Source organism: Notothenia coriiceps, unplaced genomic scaffold, assembly GCF_000735185.1.
Source record: "Notothenia coriiceps isolate Sejong01 unplaced genomic scaffold, NC01 NC01_scaffold00030530, whole genome shotgun sequence".
Lineage (NCBI taxonomy): Eukaryota > Metazoa > Chordata > Actinopteri > Perciformes > Nototheniidae > Notothenia > Notothenia coriiceps.
In genome coordinates this window covers 33,079-58,728 of record NW_011363231.1, presented here as the reverse complement: position 1 = coordinate 58,728, position 25,650 = coordinate 33,079, and the positions used below count along the sequence as shown (strand labels likewise).

The window sequence follows — 25,650 nt, the reverse complement described above, 5'->3', positions numbered from 1 at the left end:
ACGTCAAACTATTTCTTTGCTAAACAATATTTTTCTTCAGATCGTTTCCTTTTTCCATCTTCCATACTTCTGCCCCGACAATAGGATGCTCATTCATGGAGTTATCCATTTTATCCATGCTGCCACTGTATTGGCTCCGGCTGGTCAGCAGGGATCAGCGGATTGAGGTTGACATTTACTGTGCAGCTGGGAGTAAAGGGAAGGAGGCTCAGGAAGACGTTTTTTATCGAAGGTTGAATGCCTTTTCTATCTTTTGTGTGTATATATACTGTATGTATGCTTTGCAGTCAGCCTGCTCTGCGATTAACTGTGTGTTTTTTGACTCTATACTGAGAGAGTATAGAGTCAAATTGGTGTGTGTGTGTGTGTGTGTGTGTGTGTGTGTGTGTGTGTGTGTGTGTGTGTGTGTGTGTGTGTGTGTGTGTGTGTGTGTGCTTCTGGGTTAGGGCTTCTGACTCTGAGTGTGTGTGTCATTGTGTGTTTGTGAGTGTCATGTATAAGTATTGAGTATATGGCCATTGTTGTGTTGAATAATTAATGATAGCAACAGATCCAGCTAATGGTTCGACAAACTAACTACAGTGGAGCACTAATTTATGATCTCAAGGTCACTGATAAGAACAAATCACCACTTCCTGCTGGTGTTTTCTTATTTCAGAAGTCATATTTTGTTATATATATATTTATCTTGTAAATGATTTGCTTCCTAGGTGTCTCTTTTCTGCTTCACTGAGACAATATTATCATTTTAACATGGCTTTCATTATCTGCCTGCTAAACCTAATCTTTCATCTTTTAATCAGATGTTCCTTCATGTGTGTCTGTTTGTCTTTACGCCCTTATTTCTGCCTCCATATACTGTATTGTATTCTGCCAGGATCAATCACACAGTCGATTCACTTTATTTCACACCTATAGTCCATGTTAGAGTAGGATAAGAGACAAGAAGAAAAACATCTGTTTGTCTGTCTTTCTTTTCTTTATTGTGTGCTTATCAAACATGCACAATGTTCTAATACATCCGACACACTACCAACAACTGTCAGTCTCAACATTTGTTAACATGTCTGTCACCATCCCTTGAGAAATTATGTTTTGGTTGCACCCCAAATCAAATAACAGCAAAAAGTATTGCATTTCCCCTCTCGGCATGTCTTAAAAAACAAGCAAAATGTGAGTTTTATAAGCTCACTATTTGCATTATCGAATTAAAAGGATGTCACCCGTGACCTAAGTATTTTTCGAATTTCATTTCTGAATTTTTTTCTTGGATCAGAAATAAAGACATAAAGGAAAATACTACCTTGTTTTGTGAGATGTTACACAACAGGTAAAACTGCATTGTGAATTGTGTTATAATATCTGAACAACTTGTTTATAGGTTTATAAGTTTCACAATTTCAAGTAGGTTATGTGCAGTTTTTGATTGCTGGAATCATTGCTCCTTTTCATACTGGCCCTAAAAAGATACTTTCCTAAAATGCTCCCAATGCAAGTGGGACAAATTCTAGTGCTTTTAAAAAGCAATATTTCAATACAAGTAGTCTGGGTTTTGAAAAACAAACGTGTATCTTCCAAATTTAGAGTACAAAATGTTCTCTTTATGTTATTGCCCCTTTATTGCAGCTCAGCACAGAAAGACTTTCTGTGTAAAAAACTCAGAGAGAGAATTTTCTATAAAAAGACAGAAACCTGTTTTCAAAAACGTCCTTGCATTACATAGACAACAGCTATCCAGTGCTGTCTCAGTTTATAGTTGTTTGAGTCTGCTTGTATTTTTGTGTTTGGATGTGTCAGCATCAATCTACTTAAGTGCTTGTATGTGTTTGTGCATTGCCATGTGTGCATGTGTGTGTTTGTGTGCCCTTGTTATTGTGATTACTGGCATTCTCGTAAGCAGCCAAAAAGCATAATCTGAGGAAGTTGATGATTGAACTACAGGGTAACATTTCTGGCTTGCATGAAAAAAAACATCACCCCACACCAAAAATGTTAACATTTGCTCCTTTTGGTTTGTTTTGTGTTGCCATGTCGTGTTCAGCCTGCCATGTCACCCAATGAAAAGCAATCCACTATCCACCTACAATCTGTTAGGTGATCAACAATCAGATACATTTGATGAAAATAAACAATATAACTGAGAACTGTGTGTGTGTGTGTGTGTGTGTGTGTGTGTGTGTGTGTGTGTGTGTGTGTGTGTGTGTGTGTGTGTGTGTGTGTGTGTGTGTGTGTGTGAGAGGTAGAGGAACAGCTTGCCATTAATCTTTCACACAGAGGATTGGGGAGGCAATCTGTTGGCTATCATAGATGATACATGACCCGCTATAGAATGATTCGACTGTTGCATACCAACACAAATGACAGCACCACACAGGCTACACACACATTCACACTGCCACAAGAACCAAGGACGTCACTCTCCAAGCTCACCCACGTACACCAAGGTGCACACGCGGCCTGATTGATTCAAGCATGCGCTGTCCCTTTCCAGATGGTAAACATGTTTTCCAACTTCGATCCAAGGCCAAACACTGGTGAATATTTCCTCCTTCTCCCTTTTTTCATTCACATTCTGTACAGGCGCACACACACACACATAACTCTAGTGCGAAACATAGAAAGAGTCCTGTAGTTAATCATGTCCTCACCTAATCCTTTTATTATTTCCTCTGTCGGCTGTTTGTCTTTCATAAGAACCATTTTTCTTGGATTACAAACTCATAAAAGCCATATACTACATTGCCTCTCCTAATCATGTGATATAGCAACATTAATGGATTAGTTTACACCTGGATTTATTTGATCAGCGTCTGTTTTACCATTTACCTGAACTTAAGTTTAGAAGATAAGAGGACGGTGTCTGTTGAGCAAGATACATTTCAGGAAACCTTGAGTCTAATCTTGTTGTCGCTGTGCTAAATAAATTTGATATAAAAGTGCTCCGTATACATTCACGTGATGCAGGTGAATTTATGGCGCTCAGGAAACTCATCTGTCAAACAAATAACTTCAAACAGCTAGATAAGCAGTTTTATGTTGATGAGTTCATTTCTATGAGATGACAACAGACATTTATCTTCACACATAAAAAAATGTGTTTGTAGCTTTGTCTTTCTGCAGACAAACTCCAGTTAAAAATGTGACCTCACTCTGCCAACTCAGAATGAGCTCATTTTCACATTTCCTCATAACTCGTGCATTTAAGTAGACAGAATACTCCACACACTGGCTTATGAATGCTAAATAGGAGTAATTTAAAGTGAAGTGTTACCGGAATACTCAATGTATCTAAAGAACAGGCTACAGAAATAGAGATGGTCCCTTAACACTCCACTGCGGTCGCCCACTAGGGATTGGCCAGTTATCGCCCCCCATCCCCTCCCTTTCTTCTCTCTCTCTCTCTCTCTCTCTCTCTCTCTCTCTCTCTCTCTCTCTCTCTCTCTCTCTTGAATTCCAATGGCTTTATCCATATGACCATAATGCCTTACATTATTTTCAATGAATTGTACAAATATAAACTACTTCAAAAACCATATACTGTACATACACATACATACAACTAAAACAACCCATTACTTAATACCAGCTAAATCCTATTTGAACTAAAACAAAAAGATGAATCATTTTGGCAAGTTTTGGATAAGAAATTGTCAAAAAGCACAATATGGGAGTATTACACTTAACCAACACAAGGCAGGGAATACTGCAATACAGGAAGGTGTACGCATAGGACGATCAATGGCTCTTTAAAAAAAGACATTTTAAAGGCATTTAACACAGTTTTTTGAAGTTTGTATAACTCCATATGTTGACACAAAGATTTGTATTGTTAGTGCAAGTGTATATTGGTTCGCAATATTGGATATCCGTCCATTTGATTGCTGTGAGGTCTTACCTGGTTGGGAGAAAAAAAAGTAATTGCTGTCTCCTAATAAGTATAAAACAAAACCTTATAGCTCTTTTTCGGAGAATCCATCACAGTGTATGCCAGGTTCATTAATTCAGGTAAACAGATCAATGCCTCAAGGACACATGCTATCAATTCATATCCGCGTGTGTGTGTGTGCGCACCTGAGTGTGTGTGTGAGTGCTTGAGAGGATTAAGAGGTTTGCTGGCTTTTGAACAGCAGCAGAATGCGGAGTTGCTCCAAAAGGTGACAATTTATGCCGAGTCAGGCGTCAATGCACCTCAGGACTCTCACTCCTCTCACTCCTCTCACTCCTCTCACTCCTCTTCTCTCTCTAGCGCAGTCCACTATCTAATTTATCGCTGCTTTCACCTCACAGTGCTATCAACTAATTGCTTCCTGTCCGATGCTGGGCGCTATTTTTATGATGCACGTAAGAGGATATACCAAATGCTGTTGAAGAGGATGAAAGTCAATATGTGTGTATTTAAATTAAAGCCATTGTTAATGGTTTGTGAATGTGGAAGGGTTCACTTGTAGGTAAACCTTTTAATAATTATTCCTCAATTCTGCTTTTTACCTCAGCTCTAGCGTTTTGTCATCCCTCACCTCATTATTTTGTTTTGCAGCTCACATTTGTAATGCTTTGGTTCACCCTCACTGCTCTCAGCATCATTAAAAGCGAAAAAGCTTGAAAAATTCTCTCTACAAGCCCAACACCAAAAACAGCCAAACGTAAGAGACTCACTGATGAGCAAAGAGCAGCTCTTGGCCCTTAAGGAGAACATGTTGGATCAGGTGACCAGAAACTGGACTCAAAATGATTAATGCTGTTGGATTTTTGAGAAAAGCAACAGTTTGGTAACATGACTCAATATCAATGAAACGCCTGCAGCTAGTGCAGAACGCAGCTGCACGTCTCCTCACTGGCCACAGAAAGCGTGACCACATCACCTCAATTCTGGCCTCACTGCACTGGCTTCCAATTCGGTTCATAATTGATTTTAAACTCCTTTTATTTGTTTTTAAAGCACTAAATGGGCTGGCTCCGGCCTATATAGCTGAACTCCTCCATCACTACACCCCAGCCAGAGCTTTAAGGTCTGCTGACCAGCTGTTGCTGGTAGTGCCCAAGACCAGGCTCAAAACCAGAGGGCACCGAGCCTTCGCAGCAGCTGGCCCTAGGCTCTGGAACACTCTGCCCCTCCATGTGAGGTCGGCCCAGACCCTAGGGGTTTTTAAATCTACTCTTAAAACACACTTCTTCTCCCTGGCCTTTTAGTCAGAGCGGAGCACGACTCCTGACTTTTCCCTGTGTTTTTTATATATCTGTTGTAATTTATTGTCTTTTATTGTGATTGTAGTAATGTGTTCTTATGTGATTGTAGTATTTATTACATGTACAGCACTTTGGCCCGACCAAAAATCGCTTTTAAATGTGCTTTATAAATAAACTTTGATTTGATTTGATTTGAATATCAACTTACAAAGTTTCATGATATTCACTTTTGTGTTGAAGACCCTAACTGGCTCGTTTTTTTTTTTGTGAAATGACTTGCAAATATAAAAAAGATGCCAAGATAAGGTACGATCTGAAAAGGAATTGCTATGAAACATGTTTCCTTTTATTCTCTGTGAATAACAGAATAACTGAATTGTTATACGTTCACAGTATACTTCCCCAGAAAACCCAATCCACTTCCTCTCTCGCTCTTTCTAAATCGTGGATATTTGATGTAGCTTTGTGCGCCCATTAGATCTTCAAGGTCTTTCATTAACTGCAATGCTTAAAATAAAACATGTTGCTACCTTATCCCAGATCTCTCTCCTTTTGTTTAATGTTCTCACTCTCACTTGCTCTCTTCCCATTTACTCGATGAAAACAAGTTTGTGCAAACAAAATGAATTGCCACTTACTCTGATGCTTTAGCTCACAATTGGTAGATAAAGAGAGTAAACATGGAGAAAGAGAAAAGAGAGAATGAGGATGAGAGAGATGAAGGGCCGCCCAGATTACAATCTGTTTAATGTAGCCTTTGTTATTCTTTGTGCTGAATCGGTTCGAGGGTTGAGAGAAAATTGCTTTGGCAGTACTGTCATTTTCAGTCATGCAGAGTTTTGAAAAATGCTTTGTAAAATGACAGTGTGTTGTGTTGCATAACTCTGACTCAGGAAATAACCTTAATTATGTTTCCTTCTCTGTTTTCCCCTCTGTGTTTCTGTAATTTTCCTTTCACCCATTTAACATCAACCTTCATCTTTTGCTTTATCATCCTCTACTCTTTTTATGTATCTCCCAAAACCTTTCATCTCTCCTGCTTTCCTCAAATTCTAACTCCCCTTTGACTTGTTCTCTTCCCTTGTCGCCTTTGTCTCTCTTCTCTCCAGGTCCCTGTCTGGGCGTATTGTTGGAGGTGTGTGGTGGTTCTTCACCCTCATCATCATCTCCTCTTACACAGCCAACCTAGCTGCTTTCCTCACAGTGGAGAGGATGGTCTCCCCCATAGAGAGCGCGGAGGACTTGGCCAAACAGACCGAGATAGCCTACGGGACACTGGACTCAGGTTCTACTAAGGAGTTTTTCAGGGTAAGGACTTCTCACACTCATTGACTTAAATATTTAGGAGACATCAGGATCAGATGACCTACTGGTCTTGCAGATAATAATGTAACCTTTTTAAAAACCAAAGCAGTGTGCACAACCGATTTCAACTCCAGTTTCAAGGATACCATTCCTGTCATGATTAATAACAGAATAAAAACACAATTATCCTATCCAAAAATGTAGGAGATACCAAAAAATACTGTTTGACCAGTATTGCATAGAAGACACAATTATTTATGAGTTTCTCCCGTTTAGCAAACAAAGATTCAACATTCCTCTGTCCCACTGGTTTCTCAATATCCCACTTCATTGACATTTGCTGGAAGAAGTGTGTTAAAATACCTCGTGTAGAAGAAGAAGGCAGCAATCTAACAAACATAGACGTAAACCATTCGGGTTTACGGACCTTTGGTTTCATTTTTCAAATAAATGGTTTCCTGGTGAACAAATGCATTCTCTAGACCTCAAGGACAAACACATGGGTGGATGTAAGAAACACTGAATGTAGGTAGTATTGAGCGTAAATTCCACGGGGTGCCTTTAGGGAAGTGGATGTCAATTTTCAAATTGCTTATGGTCTTTATTTATTTGTAAATGACTGTTATATAAATGTGTTGATGCATGTCGTTGTGTACCTCGGAGGGGAACAATGCCATACCACTGTGCCTTGCATCATTCATCACCCCCACTCCAACCATTATTGCAATATTGCTCACTTTACAGCATAGAAATTGGATGTAAACAGGGTACAAGGGGGAAATGTTCAGTGGCGGTTCAGGAGGTTGGATCATGTAGAACTTTAAAAGCTTTAAAAACAAGCCAAACAATCTCTAAGGCACTTCTGAAATGAAAGGGCAGTCACTAAGAGAAAGAAACTGCGAGAGAGGTTCTGTCGCTCATTTGTTGAAGCTGACAAAAGCTAAACAGTAGAAATCTGCTCTGTGTGTAGGTGGGACAAGGACGAGTGACTAATGACGGTGTAAACCAATTTACAATAGTCCAGGTGGGAGGAGGAGATTGAATGGATGGCTTTCTCCTGAACTTGAATTGAGAGAGGCTTACATTTTGGAAGTGACGCTTAGCTGAAATTCATGGCTTTAACTTTTCAAGCATTATATAAAACTAGGTTTTGGAGGTGCAGCGTGGGATTTTAATTCATACATTTTGAAGTAAGATTCACACAAATACAAAGGGGCATTTTTTGTCTATCAACCCCTGCATTGAATCACTTCCTTACTCTGTAAAACAAAGCAATAATAATAATCATAATGCAAACAATAAAAAGTGGTGGAGGTGGACAGAGCTGTATTCCTTAGGTAGATATATGACTGTAAGATAGTTAGCAGGAAATTAAAGCTGAGTAGAGTGAAGCGGCCCAGATGAATCTTGTAGTGGCTTCACCCATTGACCTCTGCACCCATTTGGATTTCAATTACAAAAGGACTCGTAAACACACTCAAACATAGAAACACACACATTCAAACAGTGCTGATGAAGACAAGCGCAAAACACCAGCGTCACCGCATGTACAAAAACAGATCTGCTCTGTCTCATAACCATGCTCTGTAGGAATATTCAGAATTGTTTGTGTGCTCAAGCATTGTGTGTGTGTGTGTGTGTGTGTGTGTGTGTGTGTGTGTGTGTGTGTGTGTGTGTGTGTGTATATACCAATTTACAGTTATGCTTTGTAAAGATGTGTGCGCTAGAGTGTGTATTTGGGGATGTAGAGGGGGTTGGGGGGGTTGGGGGGTTGTAACAGACAGTTTGTGCTTCTGTGAGCGGCTCTGGCATCATCAACATAACGAGCGGGCTGAAATCTGCGGAGGGTGAAAAAGCAATTTACTCTACCACAGCTGAGGGGGATACGCCACCACCATTAATTATCTGTGTGTATGTGTGTGTGTGTGTGTGTGTGTGTGTATTTTTGTGTGTACGTAAGCATGCATGTATGCATATCCAGCCACATATGTAAGCGTGTAAATGTGCATATTAGTGTGTGTGTGTGTGTGTGTGTGCGGCGATTCTCACAAAGAACAGATTTGTGTGTGTGTGTTAAATATACTATAGTGTTCTCCATAGTGTGGACGCCTGAAGGTGACTTGCAGCATCCATTTCCTCCTTCAACCTCACTCATTGTTAAAGAATCTGGAAAGAGTCACACCGCATTGTCACACATCCATCCCTCCGAGGCCAGGCGCTGCTTTATATGTGCACAGTCATCATCATCACTGTCTCTCCCTCTCTCTGTCTCACTCTCTCTGACACACAAACACACACACGGGCAGATACAAATGCATACACACAATGCACAAAAGCAACGGCCGATAGCAAACTAAATGAAAGATGAGCAGATATATTACACTTATTGAATGAGAATGATAGAAGGGCTGAAGGGACAGCATGGAGTTTTTTATTTTTTATAAGTAAAATATGAAAAGATAAAGAATGGGGAAAGAGACAAGGTGGAGAGAAGATGGGCCGGCTGGTCCTCATAGATGAGAGTGACATTATTATGGGAAAGGTGTCCGTCACGCACTAGTAACACGCTTACACACACGTACACACCACCTTTAGGGCGCTGGTTTCAGTATGAGGCCGTGGCTTGTCTCTTGCAGAGCAACAAAATCACACTTAATCACCAGGAGAGAAAGAGGAGAAAGAAGCAGCTCGCTGGTGGAGGATGACAGTTTGACTCCTCTGCTTGTTATTTTCACTCTCGAGTACACACAGTCCACACACACATTACAACACATAAATTCACACTTACATAGACTGGTGCAAAGAACTTCACACACACACATATGCATGGGATATACACAAAATAATGCAATCTATTGTCTCATACCAGACAGATGTCCTCGGAATAGCTGTTCTGTTAGAGCCAGTGACCACATTCATAACGCCACAACCGGATCATTATGCCACTCTGCCAGTCATAAGCCCATTTTAAGTAAGACAAATGTTCGACTTGTCAAGAGAGATGTAGTGTTACATTTGAAATGTAGTTATAAATGTCATTATGCGCCAGAGGATCAAAATGTAAGATGCAAGACACAGCAGTCCATCAGCATTGTAATTTTATTCAAGGACTTTAAGATGGAAAATCAGCGTCAGCGGTTAGCTCTACATCAAAAGAGAGAAAAAAATGAAATGCACTAAAATATCTAAAACAAATAGTGCAGTTTGCATTTCAATATCCGAACCGTATTGTGTCTATTGTAGAAGAAGAACTTGTGGATAATCAATAAACAGCATTAAGTGTCACTGTGTTACCATAATGAGTAGCATTGTTTTCACCTCCTCAGCTCTCATATTAACATCTCATATTTGTCCTATCTGTCTCAGTGAGCATGGCAAGTTGATTTGAATAATCAAATCTGTGGTTGGAGGAGCTGATAACACTTCAGTGAGGTGTGAATGGACACCCAGAAGTAGACACAGAGCATGGATGCGTAAACAATAACAACGCATTCCTAAATAATGAGGCTGCCTCGTTATGTATTGTTCTTATCGTCATAAAAAAAACAACAATGCATGTTTCAAGTACTTTGAGTGTATCTACCCTGTCGGTTGATCTCATTACCAATCCTATGAATCCCTATTCAAGACGCAAATGATTTCAAACAGTTTACATTTTTATAATAGTTTTAAAGCACTTGACATTGTAGTTTCTAGCTAACTGTATTTAATAATGAATACATTATTACAATTTGACTAATTCTGGTGGTGGATTAATGCACATTTTGCTATAGAGTATTTGCCGCTCCTGGACTTTGTTTGATTGACTCACCAAAATACAAAAGTGATGTTTATGTTAATGAAGGAACATGACACCCACTGTGGATGTGTTGCTTACTGATGTATTTCCACTAGTTATGTATACAACAATAGTTGTCTATGGCCCAGAGGAATGGGCTGTTTGTTTTCACAAACTTGTTCGCAGGATTAAATCACAGCCCAAAAACAGAATGTTCTACCTTCAATGAGACAGCTTTCAAGTTTCCTTAATTGTGTTTCACAGAGTCACTTAAATGCATGCTTTAATTTAGTCTAAATGCACAAATAGCCTGACATCTTACTCTATGTTCTTTGATTTTGAGACCTTACCGATCCACAGTATTCTTTTTATCTAAAAAGACAGACAATTGAAGGGGGACACATTTTTTTTAATCTAATTAGTTCATTTGTAAGTGTTCCAACTTACATGGTCTTCCCTTTGGAAAATTCTCCTCTGTGTTATACAATCTGTTTTGGACCGCAATGTTATTAAAATGATGCCAATTAATTCCTAATACACACCTTTGTTATCCTTCCTCCACCCTAGAGGTCCAAAATAGCCGTATACGAGAAGATGTGGTCGTTTATGAAGTCTGCCGAGCCGTCAGTCTTTGCCAAAACCACAGCAGAGGGCGTGGCGAGGGTCCGCAAGTCCAAGGGAAAGTACGCTTTCCTCCTGGAGTCAACAATGAACGAATACACGGAGCAGCGGAAGCCTTGTGACACCATGAAAGTCGGGGGAAACCTGGACTCCAAAGGATATGGGATTGCTACACCGAAAGGCTCACAGTTAAGGTGGGTGGAATAGTGTAACAATAGAAGACAGTAACAAATCTGATACTGTCCTATTGCTGCAATATTCCACCTACCCTGCTGTGCCTTTTATACTTCACCTAGTACTGCCTGTCACTGCTGTCAGGTGAAAATCACCCACAAAATGTCAAATGAGTTAACCAGCGATTTGGATATTTCTTATCAAAATTACTAAAGAATATGGCATCAGTACAATTTATATATTTATCTTTTATAAAATCCCAAGTTAAAGCAACTGTTTTCACCTAGCAGCAGCGATATAGAAGAGAATGTTGAATATGCTAATCATTTGTTTCATCATGGTTTGCTTGATTTCTTTATCTTTCTCATTCTGGCCTCTACTTTGCACATGTTTATCTGTCCGTCTGTCTTTTTTTTTCTTCACCTTTTTCTGCCACCTCTGTTAATTTAGGGCCTGTTAGCTCCATTTCTGTGTCCTCTGTCCTTTGTCTGTCCCTTCCTGCTTACATCCCTTCTTTCTATCCTCTTTTAACTGCTCTATTTCTCCCCAGGGCCACCTTACAGGTAACTTTGTCCATCCGTCTGTTGTCCTGTCTCTTTGTTCCTTTCATCCCCAGAGATGGTAGTCATGATAGTTATGATGATGGAGATGATGATGATAATGATGACAATGATGGTTATGATTATTATAGCAAAGGTTTATTAAATGAATATGACCGCGAGGAGGGTCAGAACCTCAGACTGATGCCGCTACATCCAGAGCCGTGAGGGGGAATTTATAGACATCAGGAGACAAAAAGTGAGAAACAGGAAGTAGAGGGGCACGGCCAATGGGGGGACTAGAAACTAAACATAATGCAGGATCCCACAGCCAATTTTAAACAAACTAAATGAAACAAATATGAATGGTAATTGGAAAGACACCAAATTAAACTCTGATCATGGAGTAATCCTTAGTTAATTTGTTAAAACTGCACACAAATAAATCCTAATAAAGAGAGCATAAGCTGGAGGGAATGAATGAGAAAGTTTGAGTTCCATAGTTGGTCCTTTTATTGTGATTCTCTCTCAGCAGACATTTGTTTATCGGGCCTGTTAACTTGATCCGACAGTAACAGTCCCAGTAGGTTTCACTGAGGTATTCTGTCAATGCAAATAATTCATTTTCAGGTGACTCTGACAGCACGATGTTACAAATGCCTGCTGAGGTAAAATAATTGACTAAATTCAGCAAAGCTGGGCCACTTGCTGTCTCTTCTCTCCCTCCTTCTCTCTCCGTCAGCATTTCAGATTTGCCTTATGAAAGGCAAAAAAAAACAGCACATCAGCCTCACATCCTGTCCTATAACTTTTCCCCTGTGTGTGGTGCAAACAAGTCTCACAAACCCCAGTCACTGTAGTCTATCCCTTGTTATTTAAACAAAGGTTTTTCCGTTTATGAGGGAAAAGTGACAGACAGCGGGTGGATAGGTCCCTTTTTTAAGCCCCCTCCAGACAACATTTCTGGGACTATCCACGGTTGTCTCTGGCTTCTCTCAATCAGCGGAAAACCCGACCTACCAGGAGCGCACATGTGGCAGGAAAGTGTGCACATCAGGTGAGCCTGCCCCTCCTCTCGGTGTACTATAATTACAGCGTTAATTTCACTTGATGAGGATAATGAATACCCTGATGATTAGAAATGTATGAAGGTATAGCTGCTTTTGATGTAATTATTGGTATTTGACTGTTGTTTTCATGACTGGCAAAGATGTTTGAACTGTTTTCATCCATACCTTTTACGTTGATGAGATTAGTCATGGCTTGTATATAAGATCCCCCAGATAACACTGTCTCTCTCTGAATCTCTTGACAATCTTTACTTAGCTTACTATTACTATTGCTTTCCTAATTTGTCCTGAACTGAGAACCTTCCAGTCAAAAGCCATCTGTTACCCGCAGTCTCCCAACATGCTGCGTTGAGATACCTCCAGATAGGCAGGTGTACAGACAGAGGGGCATACTAACAAACAACCAGGCAGCGACTGCAGTGACCTTTTTGGAAGAGATTTTCCAGCTGATTACAGCATCTCACAAACAGAAGGATAGTCAGCGGTCGGTGGTTGCAGTAGAAAAGACTGACAGGAAGGTCTTTTACAGGTGGCTGTAAAAAGCATAAAGGTACCAAAGCAGGAGACGTAGGACAAAATGAATAAAGGGCATTCAGGAAACAAATTTAAAAATCATTTAGCCCCTGCAGCTGTTTTGTACACACTCCTTCAGAAATCACAGTAAGGGAACAGGCCACATATTGAGCAGCAAACGAGATACATTTGCAGGGAATAGGGAAATGTTAGGCAAATTAAAACTGCTGGTTCTCTATGTCTCATGCTGTTGCATTGTTGGTCTTATAAAGGGCATTGTCATTGTGTGTGTCAGCTAAATATAGTATAATTTTTAAGAGCTTTATACAAAATGCCTGATATCAAGAGCTTGGCTGAACACCTGTGCACGCACAGCATGAATGCCGCATGATGTTTAGCCCTGTGTCCCTGCATTTTGATTAGAGGTCAATTCCTTCAGGGGTGTTGTAGGAAACTCAAGCGCGCGCGCACACACACACACACACACACACACACACACACACACACACACACACACGGGATGTCTCTAATACATATGTAAAGACACACACACACGTACACACACACACACACACACACACACACACACACACATAAGCTGGCAGGCAGGAGAGCATCAGGACAGGAGGGGACAAGAGCACCATCAGCAGGCTGCAAAGACCTGGTTAACACCACTTTGTACCAGCAATCTCACGCTCAGCGTAGAGCATCCTGTGTAGTGCAGCCAGCAGCCCAGTACACGAGAGCAACAGAGGAAAGATACCGTACAACTTATTTTTAACAAAAGCAAAAGAGTTAAAACTGTTAAACATTTAAGAAAGTAACTGTAGCCAAAAGAAGGGAAAAGAGTAAGAGAGAGCGTTGTCTGGGGTGCATTCTTCCCCACTAACCCACCTTTGTCCCATCCTCCCTTCTGAGTTCTCCCCCCTCTGCTCCCTCTCCTCCTTGTCTCCCTCCCCTTCTTCCTCCTGGCTGTGGTACACGTCCATATTGTTTGTTTGAACCTCCATCCTCTGCTCTGACCAATCTTATCTGTCCCCTCCTTTTTTACTTAAAGAAACGCGGTTAACCTGGCCGTGCTAAAGCTCAACGAGCAGGGCCTGTTGGACAAATTGAAAAACAAGTGGTGGTATGACAAAGGAGAATGTGGCAGCGGGGGAGGGGATTCCAAGGTTAGCCCTCTCTGTCTGACCACCCCACCACTGGGGGGACAGGGGCCGCTCACCGGCTATGTAGCCCGCGACGGCCCCTGTCCCAAGAGTGTAACGCATGCATCTGCCCTGGCGAGGAGTCGAGCATCAAATGACACCCTAATTCTCCTGGGACACCCTGCAGCTTAAAAAACAGCCACAATGTTGCATCTGCTGTCAGTGGTGTGTGCCTTTTTATAAAAAAGGTTCAGACCCAGTGACAAAGGTCCAACACTTGAGCTTGCTGAAACACAGAAAAAGTAATATTTCAATTTTTTAAAGAAACAAATTGGTGAACCCAAAAGGGAACCAATATCATTTGTTGTTGAATCATTAGCAGGAAAAACATTGCATTTTCAATATCATGCAGGGAAATATGTCCCATTTGTGGGTTAGTGCCTGCCAAGATAAATCAAGCAAACCTCATGATCACAATTTTCAAAATGTGTTTGGCACTGATCTGGTAATGGCCCTTTGAAAGTACAGAGAGTGAAGGTGGAAAGATAAAGAGAGCAATTACTGTCAAGGCAGGAATACTCGCCCCCTAGTGGCAGCTCTGGGGAGAAGAGTGTGGAGAAGGAGACACACCAAACTGAACGTTATGACTCCTTCAGCTGAGGGTCTGTTGTCGGGTACATGGCAGATGAAATAGGTTCTAAAACGTTTAATGGAAAAACGAGATCCAAGTGTAATTGTAGCTCTCAGATTCTTTTAGGCTCAAGTTGACTTGAGGCGGAGGGGACGCTGAATAATTGATAGCAGCAGAATGAAATTACCGCATGAAAATAAGTTTCCTACATCTCTTGTTCGTTTGTTAGGTTTAAACAACTCTATGTAGTCTTTTTCATTTAAGCTTTCCCTATTGTGTAAAATATTCAAATATTTATATCACTCTTTTGTAACTTTAAAGTACTGAAACACTTCCTGTTACCTCTTGTTACGTCTTGGCAGAGTTGTAATTTAATGATTGTTCTTGTTAACATTGTACATCTAGTGTTTTTATAAAAGTGGAACACTTAGAGTCAAGTATACCCGTATTGTTTGAAATATATAAAATCCCCTAAGAGGTACAATTCCAAAGCCTTACTAGAATTAGGATAACACAATATAGGATAATATATCGGCGCTACAAAGTAATTTGTATTTACGGAAGCAACATGCTATCTGCTATCTATAAAAAAGGATCAGACCCGTAACAAGACAGCTTCCTTTTGCCTTCAAAGTCCGTAGAGTTTAGGGATTCCTCAGCTACACATTCAAGGGTCTGTCTCTCTCCCGGTTGTAGCACAGAGCGAGCCTGACGCCATTAGTCCTGGCTTAACAGTACTTGCCTCTGGCTCAGTGTAGGATCAGCTGGGGCAGCATGGGTGTGTTACCTGTCGTGACAAAGGTTGGTCCCACTCATATGTCTGTAGCTCGCATTAGCTCCTCGCTCCCCCCAGCCCCTCCTCAACGAGCATACACACATGTACTCAGTGGGATCCATGCTAGGTCACTTGATGTGAATAACAGTGCTTATCTATGTAACTGAGCTGTGCAATGCAAATGTGAAATACTCTAATAACATAAAATAACATGTCCTATGATGTTATTTATGTTATTTTTACACGCGAAGAACCCCGGTAAACCTTGCAGTTTTGAAACTGAGCGAAGCAGGCGTCTTAGACAAACTGAAAAACAAATGGTGGTATGACAAGGGAGAGTGTGGACCCAAGGACTCTGGAAGTAAGGTCAGTCTCACGCTGCTGCGGCCCTCAGAACGCTAGCCTGAAACTCTCACCTTTAATATGCTAGCCTGAAACACATGTTGAATATGCTCCATAGTAGACTTAACTACCCATTAAGGGATTCCCTACAACATGTTCCCTTCCCTTTTGATTCTGACACATTTACCTAAATATGCATGGAATAAACTAAAATTCTCAATTGATGTAGCAATCTGTGGCAATCCCATATTTATTACAGTTAGCTTTATACAATACAATGTAAATTAAGATGATCGATAGCGAATTTTCACTCTTTTTATTTTCATACGCAAGCATTTTGAGGGAAAATAATACCACTGTTCATTTAGCTTTTACAACTTCTTAAAGATTTAATCAGGACAAGGCTATTTGTTTATCTCCATCAGTTGGAGGAAAACATGGTAAAGCTTCATGTTTCAGGTTCCAATTTTTTCAATATCCTTTTTGTGGAAGAACGTTCTTATTGTTAAGCTAATGCGATTGAATAAATGTGTAAAGACTTCAGTGAACAGCCGGCCAGCTGAAAATTCCTGTGAATTGTGTCAACGAACAAGCTTTCAATTTAACATACAGTATATGGAGAACATACTACTTTTTTAATAATAAATGAATACTGAATTAATAATTGCATAGGTTTAAGTTGAGCAGTCCTTTCTTCTGGAACTCCAAAGCTGCTCATATGCTTGACACAGTTGACTCAATGTTGACTATTAACTGCATTACTCCATATTCCTTGTTTTTAAAAACAAATATAAAATGTAGTTTTCTCTATTAGGTCTCCTAAAAAAAAGAATGGACCTGTGACATAAAGCATTACTATTAATAAGCATTTTCTATTAAAGTGCTACAGCTAATGTATACCCCATACAGAAACAAACAAGAAATTAGAGCCCTTAAATCCCATTCAAACTTTAGTAAAATGTCATCACCGTTCAGATTAAATCCCGCTCTTTTTGACTTATATTAGCTGTTGATTCAAGCTGCTTTGATATCATGTAACTCTGTTGAAGTAGTAGTAATGTAAAATGTACTGTAGTTGTATTGATTGTTAAAGATGTGTAGTATGTAGTATCTGTTGTGTTGATAGTAGTATTAATTGTAGTTGTAATAGATGTAATTGTATGATCATTCATAGTTACAGTAAGCATTAAAACAAATGTAATGTCAGTAGTGTATAATAGTAGATTAATACTGTATAACATAACTGTATCAGATTTTGTCACTAAATGATTTTTCTCCTGATAATTTCAGCTTGTGTCTAACCCACTGTACCTTTTTGTCTCTGTCTGCTTTTTCCCACCTCTTTTCTGTCACTCCAAACAACTCCTTAACTTCCCTCTCCTGCTTTCTCACTCCCATTCTTTCTCCTATTCTCCTATCTCTCAAATGTTCCCTCTCTTCTCTTATCCCCCTTGCATTTCTTCTCTCCTTTATCATACGTCGTCTATTTCATGCATCTACCTAAACGACATACTCTATCATGATCCTGCTCTGGTCTCCTCCTTCTCTTTTTTCTTTCCCCCTTCTTCTAAACGTCACCTCTCTTTTGCCTCATTTACCTCAACCTTCCTATTTCTTCGTCCCCCTCTCTACCCAAAACTTCCTCACACTCGCTCTCTCCAGGACAAGTCGTCTCAGGCCCTGAGCCTGTCCAACGTGGCGGGGGTCTTCTACATCCTGGTGGGCGGCCTGGGCCTGGCCATGCTGGTGGCCCTGGTCGAGTTCTGCTACAAGTCACGGGCCGAAGCCAAGCGCATGAAGGTGGACCTTAGCCCCCCCCACTGCCCAAGCCCCTCCCCCAGCACCCAGAATCTAGCCACTTATAGGGAGGGGTACAACGTGTACGGCTCCGAGGGGGTCAAGATATAGGGGTAGGATTTAGAGGCTCCCATATAGGTGGGGTAATGGTGGTGTTGATCATGGTGGTGGTGCTGTAGATTACTGTATTGTGGATGTAGAGGCTGACGCAGCAGCCCCACGCAACCGTGTTGTTCTTCATGTGGTGATGAGGATGTGGTCAAGCATTGTGGAACCAATGTAGCTTTTGATGTTTTACCAAAGCTTATTTTAGCTAATATTTAGATATTTTTCGGGTTCAAATTTGTATTGTCTTCATTCTATAGCAGTTCTCCCCTGCATATATTGGGGTTTGATTTATGTGACTACAAATTTGGTTCCATCATCTTTGGCTGCATGTGATGATGATGATGATGAATATGATGATGATGAAGATGGTGGTGATGGTGACATTGCTGGTCATGCTCATGGCTCATTACTTAACTAGGCACTTGCATTGTTTCTTTACCTTATAGCTAACAAATTATTGAAAAAGCAGGGATGCACAACTCCATTCTCAGGGGCTAGTGTAGAAGTAAATAAATGTTTATATACTCTATAGGGCTGCAATACCTAACTTACTTGCTTGTTTTTTTCAACAAAAGTTAAAACCAAATACAACTCATTGTACCATCACATTAGTCAAAGAAAAAGCAGAAAATCCTCACATTGAGACAAAATAAATTAAAAAACGTGACGTTATAAAAGTTTCAAGTGTTTTAATAATAGACCTGAAACACATATTTCAATTTCATCTTGGCTAAACTATTTATAGATTGCAGTGTTGGTCTCGGTACTTCCCTAAGAGCTAAAGTTACTGAGTGTTCCTCATTAAAATCTTCTAAATGCTTCTGGCTACAAATTAATAAGTTAAAGTGTGGACGCCAATTAGCACAGATTTGGGTCTGAATAAAACTTTTCAGTTCATAATCTGATAGATATCCCAGGAATAATAAAATAGTGTTTGTCCACTATAATTACTATAACTAGACTTGCAGCACCACTGTGAGTCAGAAAAACATATAGGCATGAGCTTACGTGCATTGACTTGTTTTTGAAGGGAAAAATTACTCTTGAAATCTGGACCAATTTATACCAATTTAGGATGAGACAGCATTTCTGACAGCTTAAGCAAAGTTTCAAACATTCCCCCTGAAATACTGATTTAATCTTATCCATTATGATAAAATTCATACTCAGGCAGTTTTTTAATTACGGTACTTTATTGTGCGATGATTGTGTTAGTGAGTTTGAAATCCCAGAATCTTGTCTAATATACTTCTAATTATTAGTCAAACCCAAATTACGAAAAAGTAGAACCTACTTATCTTGACTTCTGGAAGCTAATCAAAATACTAGGAGTGGATTTGTTTTGATTACCTCATATGCACTCATAGATTGACATTTAATCTGTGTTTTAATTCAAATGTTTATTAGGCAGAAAGTATTAGAAATATACACGTGAATCTAAATTAATTATGGCAAACCCAAGTGCAAAAACCTTCATCCATACATAATAGCTTCAGTTTCCCCAGCTGAACTGATCTTTCCCAGCTCAAGTGGAGCTGGCACTATTTCCTTTCCATAAACTGCATCTTCAAAGTGTCGTCCATAAAGTGGAGTTGTGCAGCTCTGTTATAGAAGGTCCAAACAGCCACTCTGACTTATTCAACCCCTGACAACTTCTAAACAGCCCACTTACTTAGTTTTAACGCAGAGGAATAATTGATGAAGCAAACACTTCATATAGAACGGCTACCTAGTGATGGTGTTGTACAAACATGTTTATTGGTGTAAAAGAGCACTTAACTAGAGTGAAAAAAACCTGCTCTACAAACCATTCAGAGGCATTGTAAGGTCATTGATAATTACAGAGTAAGCACAAATAAAGACAGCAAGACGTGACTCTAAATATGAGCTAATATCTGTCCAAAACCATATATTTACATGAAGTTTAATGTTAACCGGTAAACCATTTTTGAGAATGGACTGTAAAGTTTCTTTAGAGCAGTCCGTATCATGTTTTGTCTTTTTTTAATTAAGGTGAAGTACATCAGCATGAGAGCAGTCATAAAAAGAGAAAGAGGGCAAACGTTTGGCTGTTTCTGGCAATGAATTACCAAACAGCAAAAAGACATTTAGATAAAAAATACTACATCTAGATGTATTTTCTCAGATATTGTCTTCTTTGTAAAAATGAAAAGAGATTAAACTAAAACCATGTTTTATTTCCTAACATAGATCATTCTCTCTACTTTGTCAATGATTTCTGTGGAAATCGCTTCAAGAGGAGACATTTTAAGATGTGTCCCAATCAAAGCAGAAGCAAAAGCCATTTAAATCATTACAAAAAAGCTTTTTGGCTGTTGTAGATATGAATGGGAATCATCACAGAGTTGCCGGTCTGTTTGAAGTGTTGCCCTACTCTGAGCTGTAAAATCATTCAATCCCTCTCTATAAATCTGACACTCCTCAATGTTTCCCTTTTGTCTTCCCAAAGTTGTCACTTTCCAAATCCTTTCAAATTCCTCACCTTCCAAATCCTTTCAAATTCCTCACCCTCCAAATCCTTTCAAATTCCTCACCTTCCAAATCCTTTCAAATCCTCACCCTTATTTTTTGGATAACTGAAACCAAGAAATGCATGGTCACCTATGAAATGCAGATGTCTACAACCCAAATCCTCTCGTCTACTCTGAACATGTTTGTCGATTGTTGCCTGCTTTTACTTTTCATTTTGCCTTAAGTGAAAGTTATTTACCACAGCACTTGCACTGTGTTTTAGTGAGATTTGAATGTGTGGTGGTTTGGGGTGCATTCACTCAAGAAGTCATATGCATTTCTCCCAGTAATTATTTTAGTTTGAAGAGTGCAACAAAGTAGTGCACCAAAAATATCTGAAAATACTTTTTTAGGCTGTTTTGGGGGAAATGTCTTTAATAACACAAGGCATAAAGGGATTGCTCACCCCGAAACAATATACATTTGATGTAGCACTCACCTCCCTGGGCTCTCTATGGTCCCAGAAAAAAAGTGTCTACCATGGCTTTAAGGAGGGCTGACTCAACACAATTTTCAGAAAGTTTTCAGACATTACATTGCCTTTTTTTGCTTCAGATTGCGTCAGATTGAACATATGTGCTTTCTTTTTTCTGGGGCTCAACCCAAAAAGCGACTGGAATGCATATAGCAAAACTTGTTTTGACTATGTGTGTGATTGCACCCTCAGACCTTTCTAACTGTTAGCATACTTGTGTGTTCAGTGTGTGCACATGCATGAATAAGTGTTCTGTGTGCATGTGTTCCTGTATTTATCTGTCTTTACGCAAGTTTGTAATTGCAGTCTTTTGTGCTAATGACGTGATTTTTTTCAAACTAAATCTCTACTCTGCTATCTCCAACCTCTTCTCTGCTCTTCACCTATCTTCATGTAGCTTTCTTTTTCTGAAGCTATGCGGAATAAGGCCCGTCTGTCCATCACAGGAAGTGTGGGGGAGAATGGCCGCGTCCTGACGCCAGACTGCCCCAAAGCTGTGCATGCTGGCCACGCCTCCCTCCGACACCCCGGCCTTGCAGTGATCTCCTCCGGACTGCCCTGAAAACCAAAAACACCTGCCGTGCCTTAACGACACACAAACATAGAGACTTGGACAAGGATATACACACAACCACACGCAATCACACACTTACCAATATCCTGCATAACACACACACACACACAAATACATGCATTTAATAACAGATACTCAAAGCTCACATTTATACACACTTGAAAACAGAATCACAGACTGCGCATCATCATCTCACTTTCCTGCTGCCATTGACTTATTTTACAAGAGATAAGTGAAATTCAACTATGGAGTGAGCAGCGGAGAAAAAAGCAAAGGACAACAATGACGTTCACACTTGCCTGCAGCATTCATTCTATTGTTTTTTGGGAGGACACATGACAGGAAAGCCAGCACAGACTTTTGTGAAATGAACTATGAGCTTCGAACCTGACCGCAAAACTGATCATGATGATGATGAGACAAATATGGTGATCGCAGCTGACTGTAAAAAAAGAAAAAAAGACTACCAAACAACTCTGTTCCTGGTCTTTCTTCGTTGGACAGTGTTGGCCAATGAGCCCCACACCTTGACAACGCCTTACTAAGACTACAAACATTGTTTTCATCATCATCATCATCATGGTCAACGTCCTCTTAACTTGCCTGCAAAGAGTGCCAGGTACTATCACCCTTAGAAGACCAGAAAACTGTAAGCTTGAACGTTTGGACTGTACAAACCCCCCTTCTTTGCCATTGACTGTTCAAACTGAATGAATATGCTTTCTTACTACGCATATAGAATAGTTTCTCGCCCCCAAAACCAGCGAGATAATCAGCCAATACAAAACAGAAGTAACCTCGAAACACACACATGTGGCTAATCTCAACCACATTATTCACAGGGGTTTGTAAAGAAAAAAAACAGTAGTAATTAATGAAGTCCTTCATCAATAGCATCGTCATGACAGTAGAATTGCTAAATAGCAAATTGTCCATTACTTTTTGCCTAGGGGCAAAAGGTGAGGTTTAAACTGTATATTCAGTGATGGAAAGAAAAAATAAAACACATGGGCAGATCTCAAATGGCTACCTAACAAAGTGCTTCTCAACCTGAATGCAGGGACCTTATTACAAATGTACAGAATAAATGGGAATGAATATTGTGTTTAATTATGGAAACCAATTCTGCCTCCATGTCTTCTTGAATAATTAATCCAGGCAATGGAAAAGGCAAATAAAAGTTCATCACTCTTTGCATGTTTCCTACTCACGGCTAGAGTAGTAAACCATTTGTTTCAAGTGCTATAATAAGGTTGAGAACCACTATTCTATAATGTGGGCACTTCATTTAACTTGACCTACAGTATAGGTATCATTTTCAATTGTCTCTAAAGGTAAATGACTGTAATTGGCAGTTAGGTTGTCATTTGAGATTTTCAGTCTTTTCCACTGGCCGGGTAAAGGTACCATATCAGAAAGCTTGCGTTTTAAAACTGTTGTAAATAACTGCGTAGCAAAACAGAACTCACCTGTCTTTTTTAATCATCTTAGATAACAATTCATTGCAATAATGAATATAAAAGAAAATGCCAATACTTGTAATTAAAATCAAATCTTTTTTATAAATCTACATATATATATAATACAAATAAATATATATCTATACGTCTATAGAGAGCTATAGAAAACATTGATCACAGATTGTCAGAGGCCATGGCATACATTCTGTTACATGGCTGTTTTTTTGATAACTTGAGAATATTATTATGCCACAGTCTTTGTGTGTCCTGCTCAACACTGAATGTCCATCTGACACTCATACGGACACACACATGGAATCGCACGCACATACATTGTTCCATACACAGGGTCAGCTCAGAGTGATCACCCCTTTATTTTTGCCTGTCTGTCTATTTGACCAGTAGTTTATCACTGTTCTTCATTGTCTAACGATGTTTGTTTTGTTATCACTAAACCTTCTGATAGCGAGCTGCAAAGGCCCCTGAAACAGCATGGAGATGCCAGTATTCAGCACTGGAGCTGATACAATGAGAACGCTCATTTAGGCAGGCTGCTAGAGAGGATGGGCCACTGCGATCACTGTACTGTAGGGAAACAATGCTGTCTGACTTCTGGAGGGTGTAGCATTTGTGTTGTATTTCATAATGCCTCAGTGCTTTTTGTTATTTGTCTTCTCACCAAATGTGAGTCAGCTTCAGATTGAAATTGAGTTTAAGCTGAGCAGGGTTTGTTATTTCTGGGGACATGTTTTGCTCTATTGTACTTGGTAAGAGCAATCAATCAACATAACAAATTTGCTATATACCATATGGCAGTCTGCTTTGGGACATCCACTTAATTCAAGCCTTGGTGAGAGGAAAATATAAAAAAAATAATATCTGAGGCTCAATTAGGATAAATTATTTTTAAAGGATTGTCAGTGCAGTTCTACTTTTTGTTGTAATGCAACTCGGTATGGTGGAAGTGCGAGATAGTGTCATAATACAACAGTACTGTATGTGGGAATGAAATATTGTGTTTTCTGCCCTGCTGCTTTTTCCTTTTCTCCCTTGACCTCTTTGGGTTTTTTCTCCCATTTATCCTGTGCCCTACCGCCCATCCCTCAAATCATACCTCCCTCTTGTTTAGTCTCTCCCTTCCTCTCTTTCTGCTTTAGTCTCCCACTCCTGTCCTACAGTGTGACACAACTCTCTCTACAAGGAACATCTCAGAAATGAAAAATGACTTTATTTTCTGCTTTGACACACTGCAAAATAATGGGATAGAGAACTTGAGACATCATGGAAAATCTGAGTTGAACCTGGTATACCTCTAAAGTCATAACCTCTAACATTTTACACAAAAAAGTCACTTATTTGTTTAACTCACACATGTTTTGTTTTACTTACACTGGACATGAATCCTATATCCAATGTAAAACACAAAAGAAAACGTTGAAAATACTATCTTAAAACCACAAGCTTCTGGCAGAAAAGATAGTTAGACAGTTTCTAATAACCTCTACTCTGCCCGGGGATCAGTACAGCAGCACTGCAGCAATCAAACTTGAGAGGAAAAAGGAAATAGTTATCCAGACGATACATTTGTGAAGAGACATTTAACAAGGAGTTATCACCGCACCAAGCAGACTGTACATACTGTTGTGTTTATTTCTTTGCCACCTCCAGCACATAAGATTTCATGCGTCGACAGCAAAAGCAGACTGCTAGTCTGTCCACACTCTGGCTTTAACACTGTTTCTTTCTTCATTTGTTTCTTGTCCTTCCATTTGGGTTCTTTTCTAGTAAAACATCAATGCTAAACCTGCTTTCTCTGCGTGGTTATTTATCCACTGATCCTGTCCCTGTACAATATACCGTCACCGGCCTGTGGGCCTTGTTTTACACCCAAATCATACTGTAGAAGTGATTGTATTCAACATACTAAAATTAGACATTGAACTCATAACTGGCACTAAAACAGGATTAGCAGATATCAAGATTAATCAATAATAGTCAAATGTGAACAAAAACATGATTTGTTTGGTCGAGTATTTGTTTTACCTTTTTTTTTAAGTGTTGAAATGCTTGACAAAGCTACAAGGTCCACCAAAAGAGATGTACAGACATTCATGTGTGTACCACATTTCATGGTAATCCATCCAATTGTTGTTGAGACATTTCATTAAAAATCATAAAAGTAAAACCATAAAATGTCAGGGGATCAACAAGTCAGTGTCAGTATTTTGGATCTGGGGATAAATGTTGTGCCAATCCATTTAATAGCATTTGAATTATTTCCACCTGGACTAAAGTGGTACACTTAAAAAAGTTTTTATGAATATGTGCCAATCAGGGTCTTAATCAAATGAAGCCATAGTGGACGATGTAACCTTCAAATAATAGCTAGAACTCAATTAGTCAGTGGCTTTAAATGTTTAAAGAACAGCTGGAACTTTAATACTAACCAGAGTTTGTATGTGTTTCTGTTGGGTATGTGAAGCCTCACATGGCGCAGTTTGGGATGATTTAGACCAGATGTTATGGGGTTAAATTCCATACTGCAATTTTGTCATTTAGGCTCCATTTTCTTTCAATCCATGGGGACCTTACACTCCTAATGCAGAGCCATCACTGACAGG

At 39.7% G+C, this 25,650-nt stretch overlaps 1 protein-coding gene across 1 annotated transcript; it reads left to right on the top strand.

The window, feature by feature from the left end:
• Positions 1 to 6,285: 6,285 nt before the first annotated feature.
• Positions 6,286 to 24,637, top strand: LOC104959608 (glutamate receptor 4-like; the record flags this gene model as incomplete). Its single annotated transcript, XM_010787517.1, has 5 exons — positions 6,286 to 6,495; positions 10,838 to 11,085; positions 14,245 to 14,359; positions 17,746 to 17,883; positions 21,393 to 24,637. Coding segments are annotated over 5 exons (876 nt in total), but the record flags the coding sequence as incomplete, so codon positions are not given.
• Positions 24,638 to 25,650: the final 1,013 nt, after the last annotated feature.